Raw genomic sequence first — 23,825 nt, forward strand, 5'->3', positions numbered from 1 at the left:
ATCGTAAAATTAGATTAACTATTAGCTAACTAATGTAAGTACAAGTCAGTATCAATAGTAGCAAATGAAACAACGTTCCAAAAGTATCTGCTACCCTGGAATACTTTTCCAAAAAATAGATAAAGGTAAGGTATACCAATCTCTAAAGTTTGAGTTCAAAAATACGTTTAACAATCTTATGGTTCTACATACATACATATATTTATTCAAATCATGGGATTAGTTGTCAAGGGACCCCAGGCTCTCATGAGCCGTGGCGAAATGCCGGGATAACGCGAGGAAGAAGAAGATACATATATTTATACGACAAGGCCTCTAACGTTAAAAAGTTTGCAATGCAAGTACCTAATGCGTAGATAATTTAATCTAATTAGTGCTCTAGACACAATTTTTACGACAAATATGCAGTAGTTCGAAATTTTAAAACCTTTTGTAGTGAACCGCAGCGCTAACTATGCAATGCACAGAAAAAATGAGATAAACAAAATTGCAGTCGACACTCACGGGATACAAATAAAATAAAATACTGACTGAACTACTAACAAAGCTCGGGAAGCTTGTGAGGCGTGGCTCTATGTACCGCAAAGCTCGCTCCGTGATTGGCCGGTGATGCTCCCTTGTTTCTCAGAGGCGGGTCGACGCGCGCGCCGTATAAATAGGCGAAGCCGCCCTCGCGCCCGCCAGTCGTCGCCCTGCTAGCCCCCGGTGCGCACGTAACGTTCTAACAAGTGAAACACACAAGTGACAATATGGTGAAGTTTGAAGGAGATTTCAGTATCAATTCTATACTGATGAACCACGAGAACAAGGCGCCGCCGTCTCCGGCCGCCTCCTCGACAGGCGCATCACCTTCTGAAGCAGATCTTAGTGATTCAGAACTGGATGTTACCGGAACGGAACCTGTCGACTGCTCTAAACCAAAGGATGATGAGAAAAAAGACAAGAAACATGAAAAACCAGCGTACAGTTACAACGCCTTAATAATGATGGCTATCCGCAACAGCCCTGAAAAGAGACTCACACTCAACGGAATCTACGAATACATTATGACCAACTTCCCGTACTACAGAGAGAACAGACAAGGCTGGCAGAACTCCATCCGTCACAACCTGAGCCTGAACAAGTGTTTTGTGAAAGTGCCACGCCACTACGATGACCCCGGAAAAGGCAACTATTGGATGCTCGACGCGTCTGCCGAAGATGTGTTCATTGGTGGAACTACAGGCAAACTCCGTCGGCGATCAGCACTCAACGGCCGCTCGCGTTTGGCTTGCTTCAAACGCCCACTGTTCCCAGGAGCTCCTATGCCCGGCGCGTATCCCCCGTCTTCTTACTCTCAACTTGTCGGCTTGTACTCTCAACTGCTATATCAAAGATATGCTCCGATGCAAATGAAGACACCACCAGTAGCGCCAAGTGCAGTACACCCAGCATTCCGAGGCGCGGAAGCGATGGGCTTTGGAGGCCTGCCTTACTCGCCAGCACTGTACGAGCGATTACCGTCGGCACCTTTCCTGAGCCAGAATACTTTACTACAGAGCTCACATTTAGCTCAAGCATCAGCGATGATGGCCCAGACGTCCCCTCTGCTGCCGCCGTCGCCTCCCCTGATGGCTCACTCACCACCCACGTCTGGAGCGTCGAGCCCCGAGCTGCCGTCGCCGTCGCATCACCCCCTCACGCCACACATCTACAAGCCGGTGACCATCCTCAGTCGACAGTGACTTACTAATCTCCGTACGGCTGAGCAAAGCTTGACGTTCCTATCTGTGATCTAGTTTTAATTAGTGTACCAAATGGACCAGTGGAAGTGAGGTAATTTCTAGTAGCGAGTGTAGCACTGATGTCCGCAATATTAGTAACATTCGTTGTGACCTCACTTAGCATTCCGCATTAGCAATTGTAAAAATGTAAATATTTGCAGAAATGTATATTTATTGAAATAGGATAAAAATTATGATAAGAGAGATATAATTAATAAATAAATTGAAAATATTGTTTCCCTTACAAGTTGATTTTATTTAACTACCTTTTTTTTCTTAAGCTGGTTGCCAGAGATGTTTACGCTCGTGACAAACAAAAGGGTAATAATAATAAAGCAAATTAACAAGAAGAATATTCAACAGGCGATTTGTTTTCGGGTCGGATTAAAAACTTTACGAGCAGGTAAGCCTGAATTAAGATTAGTCTCACACGCCATAATTAGGTTCCTTATTTTAATCCATGGAAAAGATAAATACTAAGCCGAAACCGAATAGATAGTGAGCTTGGATTAGTCATATTGGATCATAGAATGTGTTTACTGCCGGAAGACAGGCGGCTCATTAACCAAACATCCTCAAGTGTTCGGCGCCCACGCCACGCACTAGATTTGAAATAGAAGTATTAACTCTTAAAACAACTTCGCCTTTGAAGTCTGCTTCAAATAAACTTCATTGTGAATGTTTATTTACACTAGTTTGGTTTCAAAACACATTTTACTTTAAACAAATATCTTGCGTGCGTATTACCAAATATTTTATATCTACCGGTCGCTACAAGGTTTCGATATATAAAAATTTTGTGATAACATGTTTATCGTTATGCTTTATCGCCAATCACAAAATTAATCTTTTGCAATAATCAAAATAATACATATTTAGGTAAGTACCTAAATATTTATCTTTACAGTTCTGATAAAATATTACTTACTTACAATGAATGTTCATAGACATTAAATTGAACTGGGTAATTATGACACAAATAAAATAACCTACATTATTATATATAGGTATACTCGTATATACTTTAATTTTGATTATCTATACAAACACTATTATATAAATTATAAACTGAAATACTGGCCGGCACTGGAAACCTAAATCTCTTTTTCTCTCGTACTTATGATATCCAGGTTTCAGTTTATAATTGTATTCCGCATTAGGTAAGTATGGTATATTATAGCTACATACCTACTAGATAAATCTTAAATCATTATTCAAAGTTATAAGATTTGAAAAGCATCACCGAACTTCAAGCAGATACGAGTCGCTTAACTTCAAACTTGGAATAAATCCTCTCTACCCTTATATTAATATGTTTATAAGGGTAGAGTGGATTTATCAGAGATTCTTTACGTTAGCATGACAGACAAATAGTTATCTAATCTAATACCTTTAAACAAGCAATTATTGTTTATTTATTTAAGTATATATACCTATGTATATATTTCGGGGATCTCGGAAACGGCTCTAACGATTTCGGTGAAATTTGCTATATGGGGGTTTTCGAGGGCGATAAATCGATCTAGCTAGGTCTTATCTCTGAGAAAACGCGCATTTTTGAGTTTTTATGTTTCCCCAGCAAAGCTCGGTCTCCCAGATATTAGTATTGTAATACGAGTAGGTACGATGACACAGATTTGTTTTTCGTTTACCCAATCAGCATAAATTAAGTAAATGATATTACATTGGCTGGTTAACATTGACATTTGACTCTTTAGAGATTTGACAGATCATTTGACATCCCGCTACATCTCTATTTGAATACATTTGATGAAAGAATGAGTATCTAAAGTAGATGCGATTCTATTATTTAAGCCAGGGCTCGGAACCGGTATTTTTTGAAAACCCCGAAATAGACCAATATTTAGAATTATTTTATGCTCTTTACGTAAGACTGGATCATGTATTTAGGTTACGAATTTGTGTTATCAGATTGTCCAATTAAAAAAGAAATAATAAACCAAAGAACGAAAAAGAACGTAATAATACCGGTATTTTTGTATGGAGCAAATACCGGTTTCCGAGCCCTGATTTAAGCTCTCCTTCGCATTAAAGTATATATTACAGGTAACTTTACCTTGTTTATACCAAGATTACACAATGAATAATTTGAGCAAAATATTTACCGAGATAGCAAATTTACTTATCATGTCCTGGCGATAGCGGATAACTAATGTTGTGACATGACGGAGATACGCATTGTTATCGAATTACAACACGTCAACCGGATTGATTTAATACGGAATCTTATCAAATAATACCTGACTTAGCTTACGTTTTACCTACTCGTTCCCAAATTCAATGTAATTCATTTAATTGTTTTAAATAAAACAAAGATTAGTGAATTTAAAACTAATCCATTTCAAATCTAAATACATTTGAAGTTATGTTGTAAATACTGTATAGTAACAGCACCAGTCATGGGACATTTAAGAGGGAATTTGGAGTATTTGTGATATTTCCCTAATACATGTGAATGGTCTACCGCTTAGCGTATTGAAAGATGAAAGTCCTACCCGTCTTTCATGTTTCAGGCGTGTTGTATCAAAGATACTGCAATGAGTTTCCACATACTTAACAAATTAAAACTATGCTATTTTTCTCCAGTCATGGACACCAAAGCTCCAGTAATGGGCCCCCCAGTAATGGACACTGCTCTATCAGTATAAAATATTGAAATAGGTCATCAGATCTGGTCCATGTTATCATAATATTGCATTATCATCCGATTTGCATATTTAATTACGAATACAAAATTTCAACTCAATCGGAAAACGGGAAAGTGGCTCAAACTCGGCTACCAAGATTTGACCCACACTAAAAAACGATATTAATTTATCCGAAGTCCGAGCATACCTCCTGGTTGACATATTTCGTAACTACATTTTACTTCTGTATTGTTTAAACATGAAATGATGGCATGGCAAGCATCATTATGTAAATTTCCCATTATAGGAGGTATGCAGTTTTACAGCTCCTATAATGGGATTGGGCCAAATACCACTATTTTTTTACATCTGTGGACTCACAACATAGTATGTTGAATACCTTATCTCATGGTAAATGCAATTAACAAAACACATTTTAGTTTTCATCAAGTATTAATTAATTAAAATTTAATAAATTAACTCACCTCTCTTAGCGAAGTTGTTAAGAATTCGTAGTGGTATTTTTTTTCAGTGACACGACAACTTTTGGGTTGACGCCAATTTCTTAAAAAACAACCAAATTTAATAAAAATTCAAACTGAAACAGCTCTAGGACTCTTATTTATGATAATATACAGGCAGTGTTTATAAACTACTTTTAGACACTTATTTTACAGGATTTGTGGTTTTTTGTCCCATTACTGGTTCCACGCCCATCATAGGGTACACTACTATAAGTCGGTGCCCCAACATAAGTAGAGTTAGACCAAGCTGCCAACTTACAGCTATTTTGATAGCGCCGACGGTGCAAATGTCATTTTAAACGTCAAACTTCTATGAGATTATGACGTTTAAATAACACTTGTACCATCTGAGGGGCTCTCAAAATCGCTGTCAACTTGGCTTGGTCTAACTCTATTCACTTTACTAAACAGCTAGTATGGCCACGTGGGTACGTAAATAACTTGTATGATACCTTTTACTTGGCAGCTGCGGCCTTTACAGCATGTCTTTCCCAACTCAGCACGCATCTGGGGAATAGTTTGTATCTATGAGCCAAGTAACAGAGGTACAAATTGCATTGATTACTTCTGACAACTATTTTATATAAACATTTCTATATAGCAGTATACGAAAAAGTGCCTATTGATTCTTTATCGGAATTACTAAAATTATTCGTTAGCTTGATAGGTAACTTTGATGGGAATTATACGTTGCTTTCAAATTGTATGACAAAGGTCAGAGAATTTATTTGTGTCCGTGCAGTATTGGTTAATTGTGACCAATTTTTTTATAAGATCTAACACAACAATTCACATGTCGCATCCTAAATAGGATGCGAATAGGAATAGGATGTGAATTTCCCAAAATGCATAGGTAAATATGCATTTTGGGATATTATGATAAACAATAACTGGGTACTTTGGTACTTTATATGTTTCTAATAAAAATACATGCCCATATATGTACATATATACTAAATTAAGCGACAGTTAATTTTACAAAAAGTAAAATTAATTTTACAAATTTATTATTTTGGGGTTAGCTTCCTACACAACATTAATTTTAGTACATACTAGCGACCCGCCCCGTCTTCGCACGGGTTAACAAATTATACACAGAAACCTTCCTCAAGAATCACTCTATTGATAGATGAAAGTCCGTTCAGTAGTTTTAGAGTTTATCGCGGACATACAGACATAGAGACGCGGCGGGGGACTTTGTTTTAGGTGTAGTGATAAATATTTTGTCCCATGGTATCTGTTCCGGTACAACAAATATGTATATACCTAAATGTAACAAGCTGCTCAAATTTTGTGTTTAAGAAACTATTTACAGTAAGTATTTACCGAGCTTACACGTGTAACGGCACCGGCGGCATTCGTCCCGGTTGAGCGATACATGCGAAACTTACGGCCTTATACACTGCCACAATGCAATACAATAAACATTCAGCAAACATCATTTTATAGGCTTAACAATAGTTATTTGCACTCATTATTTAGAGACATTTGTTCTTATACAAGCAATAATTATGTGAATGTTCCTTTTCGAATTCATTGAATATTTTACTCGAGTACCACACATAAAGGTAAACAACGTTGTCTCTACCATCTGGGCATAGACGAATAGGACGCGTCGATTAGGTCATTAGGGTATTACTAACCTATGTAATGTCAGTTTAGTCGTATTTTTTATATACTAATTTAAGTATTTAAAAAGTCACGAATCCACAAAGTGAAAATAGATAACACATCTGTATCTTAGGTAAATTAAAATCATCGCAATTCATAATGTAAGTCCTACAATGAACGACGTAGGATGGCAAGGGTCACCCCTTGATATAAGGGGTAAATAATTTAGGAATATGAGACTTGTTACAAAATCCGTTATTATAAAAAGACAGTTAATTACATGGTTAATTAAAAGATAAAGACATAATTGATACGAAATTGTCTGACACCTTAAAAACTACGTCGATACGTATTACTTACTAAAGTCTTACTTAACCTCTGAGCAGAATTTGATCGTCAAGTAATAGGAGCATTCGTTAAAAAGTTATTAATGATATTTAAATACTTTATCATCCCCGTACAGTTTTAATATTTCTTCATTATTATGTGTTAACTTTTTTACTCACTTTAACTTTACCCACTCTTGTAGGTACTTATACATCCTATAAAATAATTTACAAATTTCAAATTTTACATAAGTAGATACCTACGCTATAATAGGTTCGTACCGTTTAGGTAGTCCTTTATTTGATATACTGCCGGTATATGCAAAAAAAAGAGTAGGTAGGTAATAAAAAAAATTAAGCAGATTTTTAACGAAATGTGTTTTTAAGTAATTCATTCAGATTCCGTTTATTAATTATTTATGTGGGATTACTAGGCGATGATGTCAAAATGCTCGTCAATACTAAATAATCCATTACTGATTTTACGGTTGCCTTAAACTCGGCATGTGCAACAATGGCAATCTGCAACGTGCTAAAATTCATTCTGACTTCTGAGGATATCTATCACTACAGGGGTGTGGTGCAAGTTATAGACGGATGATGCTTGTGAAGCTGATGTTTGCATAAATTGCTTATTTAATTAACCTACCGCAATTAGACACCTAATAATTTTAATATTAGTCTCAACGAACGATTAGACCTAGACTTAAACTTTCAGACTTTTAGCATATAAATATAGGACATAGAACATATACCTGAACTGCAGTGCTCATTATTTTAATTACTTCACTCGGAATATTAGTATTATTTTCGTGAAAATTTGTAACCAGATTCTATGATTCAATGGATTTTTTTGTTGATCCAGTTTTTGGTAATTTTTCAAAATGCTGAAATTGGCACAAAGCACCGTCTATGGCGCCTAAAACTATTGTGAGTTCACTGTGATAATGACTCAACGAACTAAGTATTTCGCACTTTACATTTGTTTTTCTAAGCTTATCCCGAGGGAAACAGCTCACAGAGTGACTAGTGAGTCATAAAAGTGTGTATAAAAGAAATACAGTTACATGTATTATAAAATTTATAAATGATGTAAAAATTATTAACTATGGAGAAGAAAACAATGACCTCATGTATTAGCGACCATGCAGTCATTGGGAAAGAAGAAAGAAGATAAATTATACAAAATATAAGCGAAATCATCATAGGTTTCAAAAGTTCCCATTCGTTAATCTTAAAAACCGATTCGCATGGTAAGGCTTCTTTCGCCTGTGCCTTGGCCCCGCTTATACCTGCGTCTGTCATTGTCGCACAGACAGACGGCAGCCCATCATTAATCATCCATCACTCGAAGCCGGGAGATGACACTTGTATTACGGTACATCTAGTAGATTGTATGATAGAAGTTAGCACAATGAGTCTTGTTTGGTGGCTATAATATAAGAACCTGCGGGTGACCATATTATTGAGTGACACTAAATTTGATGATTGATATCTACAGGGAACTTTAAAAAATATTTTATATAAGTATGTGAATTACTAGAACAACTACTTAGTTCTTATAAAAACAATAACATCAAAAAAAAGCAAAACCAACAGACATAAACCAGACAGAAAAAAAACCCTATAAAGCTCAACATAGTTCAAATCATATAAAAAAGATCTATTTGCTGCTAATCTAAGCGCTGGTGGCCTAGCGGTAAGAGCGTGCGACTTGCAATCAGGAGGTCGCGGGTTCAAACTCCGGCTCGTACCAATGAGTTTTTCGGAACTTATGTACGAAATATCATTTGATATTTACTAGTCGCTTTTCGGTGAAGGAAAACATCGTGAGGAAACCGGACTAATCCCAATAAGGCCTAGTTTCCCACTGGGTTGGAAGGTCAGATGGCAATCGCTTTCATAAAAACTAGTGCCTACGTCAAATCATGGGATTAGTTATCAAGGGGACCCCAGGCTCCTATGTGAACCGTGGCAAAATGCCGGGATAACGCGAGGAAGAAGAAGACTAAAAAAATCTATCTAGGGCCAAAATCCACAGAGGTAAATGTCGAGAACATTTGTATGGATAAATTACCACTAATATTTCCTATTAATGAAAATATACGCACATATCAATCTGTTTTAGAGGTGGTTAAAATCTGGTGCGATTCCCTTGACAGTAATGAATAAAACATTTATCACTGGAGGTGCGAAAAATGGACAACCGCGGGAAATCGTATTGTTCTGCCCATCCATTGAGATCACTGCCCACCCTGGATGATGTCGTGAACTGAAGATACCAATCGGTCTCTGGGGACAACTGTCGCGTCGCCCAGTGAACAGTTAACATATCTCGCGACGAGAACTTCTTTCATATTAGAACATTATATTAGTAACCCTTTGTAACGATTATATGTAACTATACCTAACAAGTGTAAGACAAATAAGCAGAAAAACTGTAGATATCTCTCGGTATAACTATGTTCTAAATGGAGTTAATTATGTTATTGACCAGTTCAAAACGTCTCAAATTAGTTTCCCAGACAATAGTAGACTATTTATACCTACGTTCTGCGGTTTTCCTCCTACAATATTACCAAAACTATAAAACTCATAACGTGGTCAATGCGACATCAATCTACTACTTAATGTTATTTGTATTAATAAAATGAAAGCGATGTCTTCAACTGCAAAGTTACATTTGTTGCTCTATCAAGGTAATAAGGCTTCGATCGTTTGGTATGTTGACGCCTACGTGCGTAGCGATGGCCTAATTCTAACGCTGCGTTAATGACAGGCCAATCGTTAAGCGTTAATTAATTGTTATACAACATTTGAAGGAGTACGTGCAAAAATGTCATTTTGTTTACTAATATTTGGACGAGGCGCCAGCACGTCGCGACAATAATATACGTTAAGTACTGGTATCATTTGGTGGTTGACTCGAAATTACATTACGTTTCCATTTGAAGGTTGGAGGAAAGTTTGTAGTTGTGACGTTATCACAGGTGCGAGGTGCGGTTTTCATAACTTAATTTGGTCTTAAATACGTGTACCTAATCCGAGTTTGCGCAATCCCAGGGAGTGTGCATATATTTTTGCGCTTTTTCAGTTTTTTGCTTGTAGATAGGAAAATTTGTTCTAATCATTATGAAAATTGATATCTGAGAATCCCAAAGGTATAGAGACCTTACAGACAGTCGGCCGCCGCTTTCATATAACGATATGAATTCTGTGTCAGGTATGTCTATGAATTAGTCCTTAACGGATATTGGTATGAGGGCCAGTAAAGCGATTGAATCGGAATCTTGTCCTAAACTTCGGCCAGGTGACGCGTGACAGCTAATCGTTAATTAATAGTTATTTCTATGAAGTAAATCGTTTGTTTTGATTAGTTTGGTGAACAACCGTGCTCGTAGTCACGTATACCTAGCACTCGCGTCACAAACCTTAAAGTTACTGGAAGACCTTAATTGCTTTTCTGTAGGTTCACTTTTGGTTGGTTTTGGGCCAAGCTGTGGAGTCGTTTTAGACGCCGATTCGGTGATTCTCTAATGTTGTGCCTAATTAATCGAATTTAATTGTACCTAATGCGGTGAGTCAATAGGCGTCTATGCTTAATTGAACTTACAATTAGGTTCGGATAATCCTTAGCGGAAATGTTTGTTTGGGTTATTTAGTGCAATGCTAATAATTACAAACATGCATTACATTCTATGTATTGAATGCGATTTAAATCGATTTAAGAGTGTCGTGTTCACTTTTTAATAAACAGGGAAAACCAAGATTCATGTACCTACCAGCTAGAGACGTGTTCACTATTTTATAAACAAGTTTTACACTAGATACCTACGTCTGTAATCAAAATCGCAATCTAACAAACGAACATCGTCCTTTTAAAGCAAGAAGAGTAACATGATACGAGTTTTATTGATTTTTAATTTAATAATTTAATATAGCTAGTTATACTTATAAGTACCTAGTGTACTCGTACTCACATTCTAGTGCCGTATATATACTCGTACTGCAACTTCTTGTCACATTAAGTTACATACACTTGGCTAACTACACTACCGTATATACCACACAGAACATAGATATATACACACACACCAGACATAGGCCAGGCACATTAGTTCCCAAAGAAGCGTTTCAGGAATTAATTCCCAGCAAGCTGGAAATAATTTTAATCCCTTCATTTGGTCCTAATAATCGAAGTTTGCTCCATCCCAGGAGATGTGGATAATTTTTGGGGGCCTTGGGAGATACATTTTACCTTGCATTGACAAAACCACTCGATGTAGAATAAAGCCCCATTTACACGTGTCAAGAACTTGCATGCGATTTTCGATACATTGCGGTATTTGGTCGTTCGACTGAAATTCATTATACTCTGTAGTTAGCAATGTATTGAATATTGCTTGCAAGTTCTTGAATAGTCTAAATGGGGCTTTACAATGGCAGTACCAGCAAGATTGTTGTAGATCACACTGATAAATTTACAATATTTGACCACGAACTCATATTTAGGTATCTTTTGGATCATCAGATGTAAATTTTTATGATGATTAGAGAAAATTTTCCGTCGGACGTACGGTTTTTGAACTACAAGCAAAAAACTGAAAAACCGCAAAAAAATCTACAACTCCTGGAATGGAGCAAACTTGGATTACACTAATTTAAAACCAAATGAAGGTATTAAGATGATTTCCTGCTTGCTGGGAATTCATTCCTGGAAAAATCTAATTTGACTGGCATAATAGATATTATTCACCTTTGGAACTAGCGCCACCTGTTTCAACTGAGACTGTCAATATTATTGTCACTACTTACACGTGGACAAGTGTTTCTACTTGTGCTGTCAACAAACAATTTCTTCTATATTAGAGGTTACAGTAATACTCGTATTAAGGTATAACACATAACGAACGAATACATAGTGAATTTAATGAACGAAGGCTTACTGAAAACACAAGCGTTTTCTAACAATGTTTACCTGACTGCCGATGGTGGGTTATATTTAGACCAAATTTATTAAATTCACGAATTGTGCAAAAATGAAATGACAATGTAATAATTTAAGAGCATGGCTCTTGTCCAGGTTGTTTAGGTCCCTGTAAGACACAACATAAACATATTCTGCTGCTGAGGACCATAGGGAATAGACGAGGCAAAATGATAGGTCCCAGACACGACACTTTCTTTAATACTAGGTATAATAGAACTTATTATTATATATATATAACACCTACAATGAAAACACAAAAACACGTAAACACGTATCGTATGCATGCACACAGCTACAAACACCTTTAATTCGGATCACACAAATGTTTTGGCAGACAATGACGTAGATATTCGACTAATATTGACTCGTCTAGACGTATTGTTCGGTATTATTGTCGAAAACATTCGATTGGTATTGGAAAACATTGATTCGATTTCGAACTTCGATCGTTTGGAGACTGTACTGGTTGATCATAATAATATTCCAAATTGTAAAACACATTACACAGCCTATATTTGCAGGTAGGTAGAAGTTAATTAGTTTGACGCAATTAAATTACCTATGTAACCTATGTTAGGTACATATAGAAACGAAACGATAATTAAACAATTTTAAATATAAACTAATAAGACCATATAGATGTCGCAGTCGGATCTTATAATCCGCCGTATTACATTACGGCTAGCCGTTTTCAAAAACAGGGGCGTTTTGAAATGCAGCGGTTTAACGATTAGCCGTATTGAATGCGGCTGAATGAGAATCCGCCGGAATGTATTCGGCTCCATACGTTCTTCAACACGGCTAGCCGTAATGTAATACAGCGAGTCATTAGCCGCCGCTTTGTCAGTTTTTAGTTCCCATTTTTAACACTCGTGTTGCTGCCTGACAAACGCTGGGGTGTCCATCAAATCTGGAGTTTGTCGGACTGTTTCTTTTCAAAAAAAATTTCCTTCGCAACTTAACTAGACGGAGCCCCGCTTCGCGGGGCTCCTATTTCTGAGCGGTTTGCCCTTCGGGCATCTGAAGCTACCTAACGAACCTAACCTACCTACCTATTGATTAAGTGAGACGTCCGTGAAAACATTACACTTTGGGGAAAAAAGCGTAGGTAGGTAATTAGGTTAGGTTCGTTAGGTAACTTCAGATGCCCGAAGGGCAAACCGCCCAGAAATAGGAGCCCCGCTTGCGGGGCTCCGTCTATTTAAGTTGTGAAGGAAATGTTTTGGAAAAGAAACACATGTAGTGCGGTGGGACCATGCATGGTAGAAATAAATTAAATTGCAAACATTGTCAAACTCCGGTTACGTAGGCGGCCGAAAGAACTGGTCACTCTACAATGTACGATGCGGCTAAACGTGGGCCGCCTTATTGAAGAACGTATCGCAATGACAATCCGGCTAATCATCGAACCGCCGCATTTCAAAACGCCCCTGTTTTTGAAAACGGCTAGCCGTAATGTAATACGGCGGATTATACGATCTGACTACGACATAGACAATTAGACATGGCAAAAATATTGTAAGGAACAGTTGTTCCTAACTTCCTAAGTCCTATTTGTATGAAACAACATCCTGTGCCCTGTATAACTGTACTTAGATTGATCTAGCCGTGTGTTTGTTTTATGTGTTGTTTAATTCGTTAGTGTATATTTGGTGTCGTCTGCGTCCCTAGCCCGTTCTCAAGCAAGCATTATGCTTATAAGGATGTGTTCACTTGAACAATTGTTGGCTGGCACGACGATATCCTTCGCTCTAGCTGGGCAGCGGAGCTCAAATTTTGCGTAGGTTGCAATAGGTACCAATGTAACATACCGTTTATGCTTCCGTAGTTAACATAACCCTTGATAGTTTCGCCATTCCATGCATTTAAGAATGTATTTATCAATTCACGCTTAGCTCACTGTGGTCACTATCGTGAGTGCTAAAAAACTTCAATTTATTATGAATGAATATTAATAGGTAATGCCGACAAATAAGCAAAATTATATGTATAAGTAGGCAAAATAAAACAAAACTAAATTTTCCCATGAGTTTTACGCCGCTATATTCGCTACTAAATCGCTATTAAACTTACTCATAGACCTTCAGTGCTTCTCGCTCGCACTAATGTCTACATGAGCGAGATGCACTGAAAGTAAGTTTACGCAGTCGCTAGCGTAAACCGCGGTAATCTGTTGAAATAAGGATACTGTAAGCGCTGACGAGCGACAGTTTTAGAATCTCTGGCAGGATTAAGGAATGTGACAACAATTGAGTTCCACGTCGGACTTGTGTTATACACAACGCGACGTGCGTTGGCAATTGCTCCAAACTGCCCGTCACCAGGAGTTACGGCTCGGGGTCGTTGTAAATGGGTCATCCTATTCACACATACATGTATAGTATGAAAATATGCATGATTTTTATTGATATGTTTTCAAATACAGATAAATGCGTTAAATTTAAGCGTTATAAGGCGGGCGAATCTGTTGGTACGAAATATCATTCGATATTTAACAGTTGCTTTCGTAATAACTATTAAACGTGGCTACGCCAATTCTTGAGAGTAGGCTATTGAGCGAACCCCATTCGCAAAAATATTCGCATCGTAAGATTTCTTTGACAAAACTTGTTCTTTCTTTTGACTGTTTGCATTTTAGGTATCTCAATCCCGAAACATTTAGTCGTAATATAAGTAACTTAAACAAAGATATTAGGGTTCCAGCTTGACTACAGTACCCTAAACAGTAGCTCAGACATTTAACCTCTTGTGACCTTCTCACAATTGCTGAACAAACTTTATTAAAATAACCCTCTATTTAAATACGACATAAACAATGAATCACCAAAGTCATACGAGTACCCGTACCCACTACGTCTTCTCTAGGCTGGTAGTACAGTTTAGTCCGACGATTTGACACGCACCTTATAAAACAAAGTCCCCGGGCGCGTCTGTCTGTTTGTGTGTTTGTTTGTATGTTCGCGACTCAAAAACTACTGAACGGTTTTCAACTTTACTTGCGGTTTTCAAGATTCCTGAGAAGATTCAGGAATCTTCCTGGAGTGTATAATTTGTTAACCCGTGCGAAGCCGGGCGGGTCGTTAGTAATCTGCTAAATATAAGTTGAATTGAAACAGTACCTAAAGAGAAGAGTTCTTCTGATGATTAACAATTAAAACTATTAAAAGCACGCATTTACACACTATTAAAACACGTTTTTTATTATTAGAAGAATGATCGGCGATTGGCTCTAGTCACACCTGATGGAAAGTGAAGACAGAGCCTAAGATGGAGCTCACCGGTTCAGTAATAATAAGTAATTAAATTGTTAAGTGATATATATGAATAGTATATATATATGAATAGTGGCTCTGACCAATATTCGTACAGTTGGAACATTTATGGGTACGAGTACCATAGGCTACGGTAACCACATACATATACGGCAGGCTATATGCTTGTTTGCCCTAGTATGTGTCTATCTGTCAGACGCCAAAATTAGGGTTTTGAAGGTTTACCCATTCTTCATACCTCTGAACCTCTGTATAGTTTGTAAGAATGAGAGTTATTTATTATCTAGGCTTTCTTTTTTATTTTATTTCATATTTCTCCTGCATGGCACACCCTGATTGCAAATATGTACCTCCATAAATAAATAGACTATGTCCATTCTTCGGATTTAATAAACTCAAACTAAATAGGTAATAAGTAATACCGTAAACGGGTATCCAACAAACAGAGTAGGTAACGTTCGCATTTTTAATATTAGATAATTAATATGGAATAATTAACACCGTGTTAATAACTATATTAAGGAAGCGTTCTATGGTTAAGTCACCGTTCACAGTTCACTGTACGAGTACTTATTCCTCTTAGAATAAAACCAACGACCTCTTGTATAGTATTACCTATGTCAGCCTATGTAGAGATTGGGAGGCCAATTCGAACATAGGTACATTTTGATATCAAAATTATACTTAAATGTAATTTTATTGTTCGCGGGTGCACTTCGCTCGTTATTGATCGTACATGTATTGTCTCAACCGAGATGCACGGAGGAATGCATAGAGGTACAATAATATAGAGAAGACACAGGGGAGGGGCCAATTGACCGAACGAGATACACTTATAGAACTTTCAGTAGGAGTAGCAGAGAAAGCGGTACTATTGCTTGTCCTTGTCACAGTCTCACTTTTTGTTTGTTCCCCACCTTTTTGTTAGTATGGGCTATGGTGGGCAACAAATAACCCGACCGAATTACGAAGATTGTTTTTGGTATATTGTCAGGAATGTCAAAACGTGTTTTTAATATTGTCGCATTGCGTATGTTTTGTCCCTCACGGAGGCACGCGCACACCACTTCTATAGGATGCTACTTCTATGGAGGAATGATAACAAAATGGCATTATTTGGATATCAAAATATAAGTTCGAAATGTTGGAATTAGCCTCCGGGTCGCGACTCGCGCGACCGGCGCACGCGCCGCCCAATCTAATTACCGAGGCGTCTGCACAGCGTTGATTAACGACACTGAGCGTACTCGTAGGGATGTCCACGAAACGTTAAGATATCGACACGTTAACACGATTATTGTAACCAGAACACCTAGTTTTATTCGAAGTTAGAACACTTGAATTTTAATTAGTTTTAGTAATAGGTACCGTTTAAGAGGATACAATTCGGCCGCTTCTCCATACAAACATTTTCCCCATTTTCCTCTGTGGATATTGACATTATGGAAAATGTTTTTACATTGTTGTATACTGTGTGTAATAAATGTATTGATGTGTATTAACCATAGCTATGTTTGACTTTTATCGATTTTTTTTATTTGTGTATAAGTAAATTTGGAGCGAAAACCAGATTTAATACATAATCCTTAATAAAACAAATAACTTTTACGTTTAATTCGCTTGGTGCCTGTAAGACATTCTGTTCTTATGTTATGAAAAATGGTTCCAAAACTATATATTTTCGATAAGTGTACGTGCGTCCCTACACTTTTGAGCTTCACTCCACGGGGCTTCCTTGTTAACAAGCCAAATATCCTCTCCTATTACAAAAGCTGGACTAGTCTTTTATCGCTTAGGTTACACTGAATATAAAATATACAGTCAAACTTTTATGCAGAGGGACTCAACTATCCCTGCAGCTGCCTGTACATTTTAAGAAAACGCTGTGGAATTAGTTAGCTAAGCAAAACATGTGATTTACAATTTTACACTCATTTTAAATTATTTACAATTGAGTATGGTAATTCAAACGTAGTGGATTCGCTATAGAAATTGACAGTGGTAATTACGAGTAAATAGTACCTGGAGGTTGTACAGCTCCATAAAATATAATATACCTACCTTCAAATTTTAAGTTTCCATTCCTTTATAGTGCTAAACATATTTCTCATTTTTCCCGGTTACATCCTAAAGATGCTCGGGTTCAGTTTTGGCAACATTATAATAAGAATTGGTGTAGGCACTAGTTGTTACGAATGTGAATTCCATTTGCTCTACCTTACCTATAAAAAATATAAACTTGTTTAATATCCAAAGCAAAAAATGGCAATAGTAAATTCTTGGAAAACGTTGCACATTGGGTAAACACATATCTTAAATACATACTTTATAATCTCATTCATCTCAATACATATATATCATCCTAAACACATTGACCATTTGATGATGTTTGAACTTGCAATTCGTACAATTATTTACATGCAGGCAAATAATTAAGGAAGTTGAATATGTACGACTATTACTAATTAGTAATTACCACAAGCGAATCTAAGTCTTCAGAGTGTATCAATAAAGTTTAAAAGAATTGGTTTCCCCTGAAGTGCATATTTCCCTTTGTTTTGCAGAACATTTGTTTTATTTATGAAAGCGTGGGAGAGGGCAGGTTTGCTCAAACAGAGGGCGTGGCGGGCGCCCTTTCTTTAGAACTAAGGACTTGATCGGTGTTAGTTTACCTTTCCATTTTGATAGCCTGATTATACCAGTACACTCAACCACGCTAACTCACATTTATCCACGTGATAAAACAACTGTCACTTTTTAACTCTGCGGGATAGAAAGAGACGAACACCGTTTTATCACGCTGTCACGTAGACAAATTCGACCATCATATCCGTACAGATGTCAACATATGCGGCGCGATTCGAACTTTAAGATATCGCGCCGTTAGACATTCACTAGATATGAAATAGTAAAGATATGTGACGTTCCACGGAAAAAGGTACCTTATGGCGGCTGGCGCTTACGCTTATTATTAACGCCGCTCCAATATTCAGTCGGGGCAATGGTACCTTTTGCCGTGGAACGTCACATATCTTTACTATATCTTATCTAGTGCATCTCTATTTCATTTCCCGAATCGCGCCGATGGAAAAATTTAACCAAATACAAAACACTAGATAACATACAAACGCGAGATTAATATACACAGAAAGAAAATTCTTATACAAGGTTATTTTTTAGCATGAATCGAAACAAACGAGTACAGTGACCATATTTTTTATTTTTGATGTATAAAAATGCAAAACGAATTACTACCTACTTAACACTTTTTTTTTTCAAAAATGTGCGCTACTGCCTGAAGCTATTATAATGACATGTTCAAATACCTACTTATGGCTAACTGTTCAAAAATGACCCTATCTTTTATAAATCTTATGTGATGATTACTTACTAGGCGAGACACATTTACATACAAAATTTCGTCACCGAAATTTTTAGGATTAAAAAAATTTCGTTTCCTAGTTCAACTGTATCACAAATAATTGATTCAAGTCGTCCAATAAGGGGTTGTAACGGGCAGTGATCGGCCGCAGTAAACAGATGCCAATGTCGACAAGACTTGCTGATTACAGGGCCGTTTGAGTCCGCCGCTGTCTGCAGGCAAAGCACCCGCAAATCAATCGATACCTAACTACCTAAAATGCAGGTCAACGTTGGGAAGAAATACAATGTGATTAATACTCTTAGCGCTTTACAAATTGAAGAGAATATCTCTTCTATCGTAGCTAAAACTTAAGCTAAAAAGCTACTTGCAGTTCGATAGCTACATTGCAAATTTCACAGATTCTAATGACAAAAACCAAGGACAAAGATACGCAAATATGCAAATACCTAGTATTTATGTACCTCTCTCGCATAGGACTATACAGCCACGAACGCAAGTGTCGTCATCAGGATGCTGCTTAAAACATCTGACACGGATGAAAAGGCCTATTATTATTATTACTATGTACCGAAATAAATGTCATATACAAAGGAAAAAATGACCAGCGAATGAATGAATGCACTGTATCTACTTGACATAACACAAATTAAAATATATTCATAGAAAGTAATTTAATTAATTCTATATGTATATGTATTAATAATTAAATTTGATTCTCATAAAAAAATCATTAAAAAAATCTGATTCTCATACATACTCATCTCACACTCTACTATCCTGTTCCTGTCGCTCCACACTTCACACGCGTCATTGTGTCACGAACATATTTACCATCTTTTATCAAAATAAGCCATTCGACATCTAAATTAGGGTTCTATAGTCAGAGGATACATTGACGAATGTCAAAAAAATGTCAAAAAAGGCTGCGGCATCAAAAAGCCAACACAACAATGGCTATCCGACATTCGGCTTTATCCTGCGTCCACACATTAGCACTCTATCAGATATCCTCGAGAAAAAAGGCTCCATACACTCACATCTGACAAATTTCAGACAACAATACTGCACAGAATGATTAAGGGTTAAACGGATAACGTCTTACCAACTTGTGTTTGCCTTTCCTAACGAATATCCTCTACAGTCACGCTAAATCAGTCCGTAATCCCTCGGAATACGATTATTAATAAAATCACGAGACTGCAGTCTATGTTAATCTAAAAACAATACTATTACAGTGTGATAAGGTGTAATTTTTTTCGACTGGTTTTTGTGGGGTGCAACACGCGAATAGTGGATACGTAAAGGGCTATAGAACGCGGTGCGTTTGATGCCGTGTCGGATGTCTCAATCGTATCGGAGGCTGCGCCCGCGCCATCCCACACGCGGGGCGTTTCTGAACGGATTTTATATGATAATTTTAATCTTTGATAACTTTTAATACTTAAGTATCGACGACGTCTAAGACGTCTCTCTTTGATGATATAATTATAACAGCTTGCTGTGAACATTTTAGAGAAATAAAAAAATATTTCTTTTGTTTTAAATTTAATGTATGAATGCTGACATAATCTATCTATATATATAAATGCAAGTGTCCTGACTGACTGACTGACTGACTGACTGACTGACTGACTGATTCATCAACGCAGAGCCGAAACTACAAAAGCCAGAAAGTTGAAATTTGCACACCAGATTGCATTTATAAAGTGTACAAGAGATAAGAAGCGATTTTGAGAAATTCAACCCCTAAGGGGGTTAAAAAGGGGATGAAAGTTTGTATGGGGTTAAAGTTTTCTTTTAAGCTAGGAATTTGAAACTTCGTAAAAAGATATATTATTAAAATACAAGAAAACTGATTTCAGCGTTTTTGAAAATTCATCCCCTAAGGTGGTGAAAAAGGGGTTGAAAGTTTGTATGGATATCAAAAAAAATTTCAAGTGGTGGGCTTGAATCTTTGTATTTAGGGATATTATTAGAAGACAGGAAAAGTAATTTCAGCGTTTTGTAAAATTCATCCCCTAACAGGGTTGAAAAGGGGTTGAAAATTTTAATCCATTACAAATGCTTTGAAACTTCGTAGAAAGGCATAATAGCCGATTACAAAAAAAGTGATTGCAACGTTTTTGGAAATTCAACCCCTAAGGGGGTTAAAAAGGGGATGAAAGTTCGTCTTCGGGTGCAAATTTTATTTAAAGGTAGGAACTTGAAACTTTGTAAAAAAGTATCAAATTCAAATACAAGTAAACTTATTTCAGCGTTTTAGAAAATTCATCCCCCAAGGTGGTGAAAAAGGGGTTGAAAGTTTGTATGGACATCAAATAAAATTTCGAGCGCTGGACTTGAATCTTTGTATTTGGGGATATTATTAGAAGACAATAAAAGTAATTTCATCGTTTTGTAAAATTCATCCCCTAACAGGGTTAAAAAGGGGTTGAAAATTTTAATCCATTACAAATGCTTTGAAACGTCGTAGAAAGGCATTACAAAAAAAAGTAATTGCAACGTTCTTGGAAATTCAACCCCTAAGGGGATTAAAAAGGGGTTGAAAGTTCGTCTTCAGGGTTAAAAAGGGGATGAACGTTTGTATGGGGTTAAAGTTTTCTTTTGAGCTACGAATTTGAAACTTCGTTAAAAGATATATTATTAAAATACAAGAAAACTAAATTCAGCGTTTTTGAAAATTCATCCCCTAAGGTGGTGAAAAAGGGGTCGAAAGTTTGTATGGATATCAAACATTTTTTCGTGTGGGACTTGAATCTTGGTATTTAGGGATATTATTAGAAGAGAGGAAAAGTAATTTCAGCATTTTGTAAAATTCATCCCCTAACAGGGTTAAAAAGGGGTAAAATTTTTGAATCCATTACAAATGGTTTTGAAACTTCTTAGAAAGGCATAATAGCCGATTACAAAAAAAAAGTGATTGCAACGTTTTTGGAATTTCAACCCCTAAGGGGGTTAAAAAGGGGATGGAAGTTCGTCTGCGGGCGCAAATTTTATTTTAAGCAAGGAACTTGAAACTTTGTAAAAACGTTTTAAATTAAAATACAAGAAAACTTATTTCAGCGTTTTTGAAAATTCATCCCCTAAGGTGGTGAAAAAGGGGTTGAAAGTTTGTATGGATATCAAACATTTTTTCGAGCGCGGGACTTGAATATTTGGGGATACTATTAGAAGACAATAAAAGTAATTTCAGCGTTTTGTAAAATTCATCCCCTAACAGGGTTAAAAAGGGGTTGAAAATTTTAATCCATTACAAATGCTTTGAAACGTCGTAGAAAGGCATTACAAAAAAAAGTAATTGCAACGTTCTTGGAAATTCAACCCCTAAGGGGATTAAAAAGGGGTTGAAAGTTCGTCTTCAGGTGCAAATTTTATTTGAAGCTAGGAACTTGAAACTTTGTAAAAAGGTATTATATTAAAATACAAGAAAACTAATTTCAGCGTTTTTGAAAATTCATCCCTATGGTGGTGAAAACGGGGTTGAAAGTTTGTATGGATATCATGCATTTTTTCGAGCGCGGGATTTGAATCTTTGTATTTGAGGATATTATTAGAAGACAATAAAAGCGATTTCAGCGATTTGTAAAATTAATCCCCTAACAGGGTTAAAATGGGGTTCAAAGTTTGAATCCATTACAAATGCTTTGAAAATTCTTAGAAAGACATAATAGCCGATTACAAAAAAAAGTAATTGCAATGTTTTTGGAAATTCAATCCCTAAGGGGGCTAAAAAGGGGATGAAAATTCGTCTTGGGGTGTAAATTTAATTTTAAGCTAGGAACTTTAACTTTTTGGAAAAAAAGGTAATAAATTAAAAAACATGAAAACTAATTCAAGCATTTTTGAAAATCATCCCCCAAGGTGGTGAGAAAGGGGTTGAAAGTTTGTATGGAGATCAGATATTTTGTGAGTGCGGAATGCGGAACTTGAATCTTTGTATAAGGGCATAGGTACCTATTATGAGAATACAAGAAAAGTAATTTCAGCAACCAACATCAAAATCCACTTGACTTAAAACTTCATACAACTTGCTAAAAAAGAAAAGAACTTAATTTCAACATTGCTTGGATATGAAAATTATAGGTACTAAAGATGTAAAATGTTGAAGATAAGATTCCACGCGGACGAAGTCGCGGGCAACAGCTAGTCTCTCATAAGCCTTCTTTTAAACTTTTTAGATAATTTGGTTCACCTGTATATCCATAAGCACTAGCATGAATATGATGGGTCAGTACTAAATAAGTACTTTGTAAAATCGAGGACGGTTCTAAAACAGAATGAAGTTCTGTCATGACATGTGAAGGTCAATCCAAACACGTGAGTGTAACTAAACCATGTTTGTATACAAGTAACGCCGCGCGCCGCGGCCCAACAGAATCGTAGATAAATCGCGGCAATAAATCAAGGATGCGATGAAAGGGTTAAACGCTGTGACGACACTAATTGTGTTTTACTGCATACAAAATTAACAGTAGAAATTAGGCTCTATTTTAATGGCACAAAGTTCAAATTTAAAGATTCATAAAGTGATGTTAGAAAATATTTTATAACAAAAGTGGGCATTAAACTTATTGTCATCGTGATGCGGATGTCCTTTTGTTTTTTTTATTAGAAATGTTTTATTTTATAGCGTTATAAATTGGAAATTAAGGCTTGGGTTTCACGTAGGTTTAATTTCCTTCGTCACAAGGAGGCTTATTTTGAACCAGTACTTCCGCCAGAAACCGCACTTTTGACACTGACCGATCACATCCAAAACAAATCTACTTAAAGATCAAATTCATAACCACTTATCACAATCAGAATAAGCCTCAAGGATTTATGCGCATTCGTAGCGACGTGATAACAACCACTAACACGAGTATTAGTACTAAGGTAAGTACACCACCATTCGTCACCCGAAGAAATGTGACTTCTCCCTTTCAAAGGAAATTATAAACACTGCAAAGTAAAGGTAGTTTTATAGCCGATGGCAGTTTTGTGGCTATATCCAAACCTAAATGTAAAGCTATTCAACCTAAATGGGAATTGGGTACCTACAAAATAAGTGACATTTATTTATTTGCAGATACATACTCTAAAATACATAAATAAATCGCTCTAGGATTTCTTTGATTGTCTGTCCAAGTTTGAAAGATCAACTAATCCTCTAAAACAATATCAACTGCGAAGTTATAAGAAACATCAATATTATAAAACCTTCTTAAAGAGTAAAATACCACTTGAAAGTTAATATAAGATTACTACCATGGTTAAATATAGCACTATCCTTTAACAAAAAGATAATCAGCTTATTTTAACTGCTT

The 23,825-nt window shown here is 36.5% G+C and overlaps 1 protein-coding gene across 1 annotated transcript; it reads left to right on the forward strand.

Moving 5' to 3' along the window:
• Window positions 1-672: 672 nt before the first annotated feature.
• On the forward strand, window positions 673-2,000 carry LOC134665219 (fork head domain transcription factor slp2-like). The gene has a single exon (XM_063522099.1). The coding sequence runs from the start codon at window positions 750-752 to the stop codon at window positions 1,722-1,724; it is 975 nt and encodes a 324-aa protein (XP_063378169.1). The 5' UTR covers window positions 673-749; the 3' UTR covers window positions 1,725-2,000.
• The last annotated feature ends 21,825 nt before the right edge of the window (window positions 2,001-23,825 follow it).

The sequence above is a fragment of the Cydia fagiglandana genome, chromosome 1 (assembly GCF_963556715.1).
Source record: "Cydia fagiglandana chromosome 1, ilCydFagi1.1, whole genome shotgun sequence".
Lineage (NCBI taxonomy): Eukaryota > Metazoa > Arthropoda > Insecta > Lepidoptera > Tortricidae > Cydia > Cydia fagiglandana.

Bases quoted from the DNA above. Each gene is read 5' to 3' on its own strand.
- LOC134665219 (XM_063522099.1), top strand. From the start codon at position 750: ATGGTGAAGTTTGAAGGAGATTTCAGTATCAATTCTATACTGATGAAC.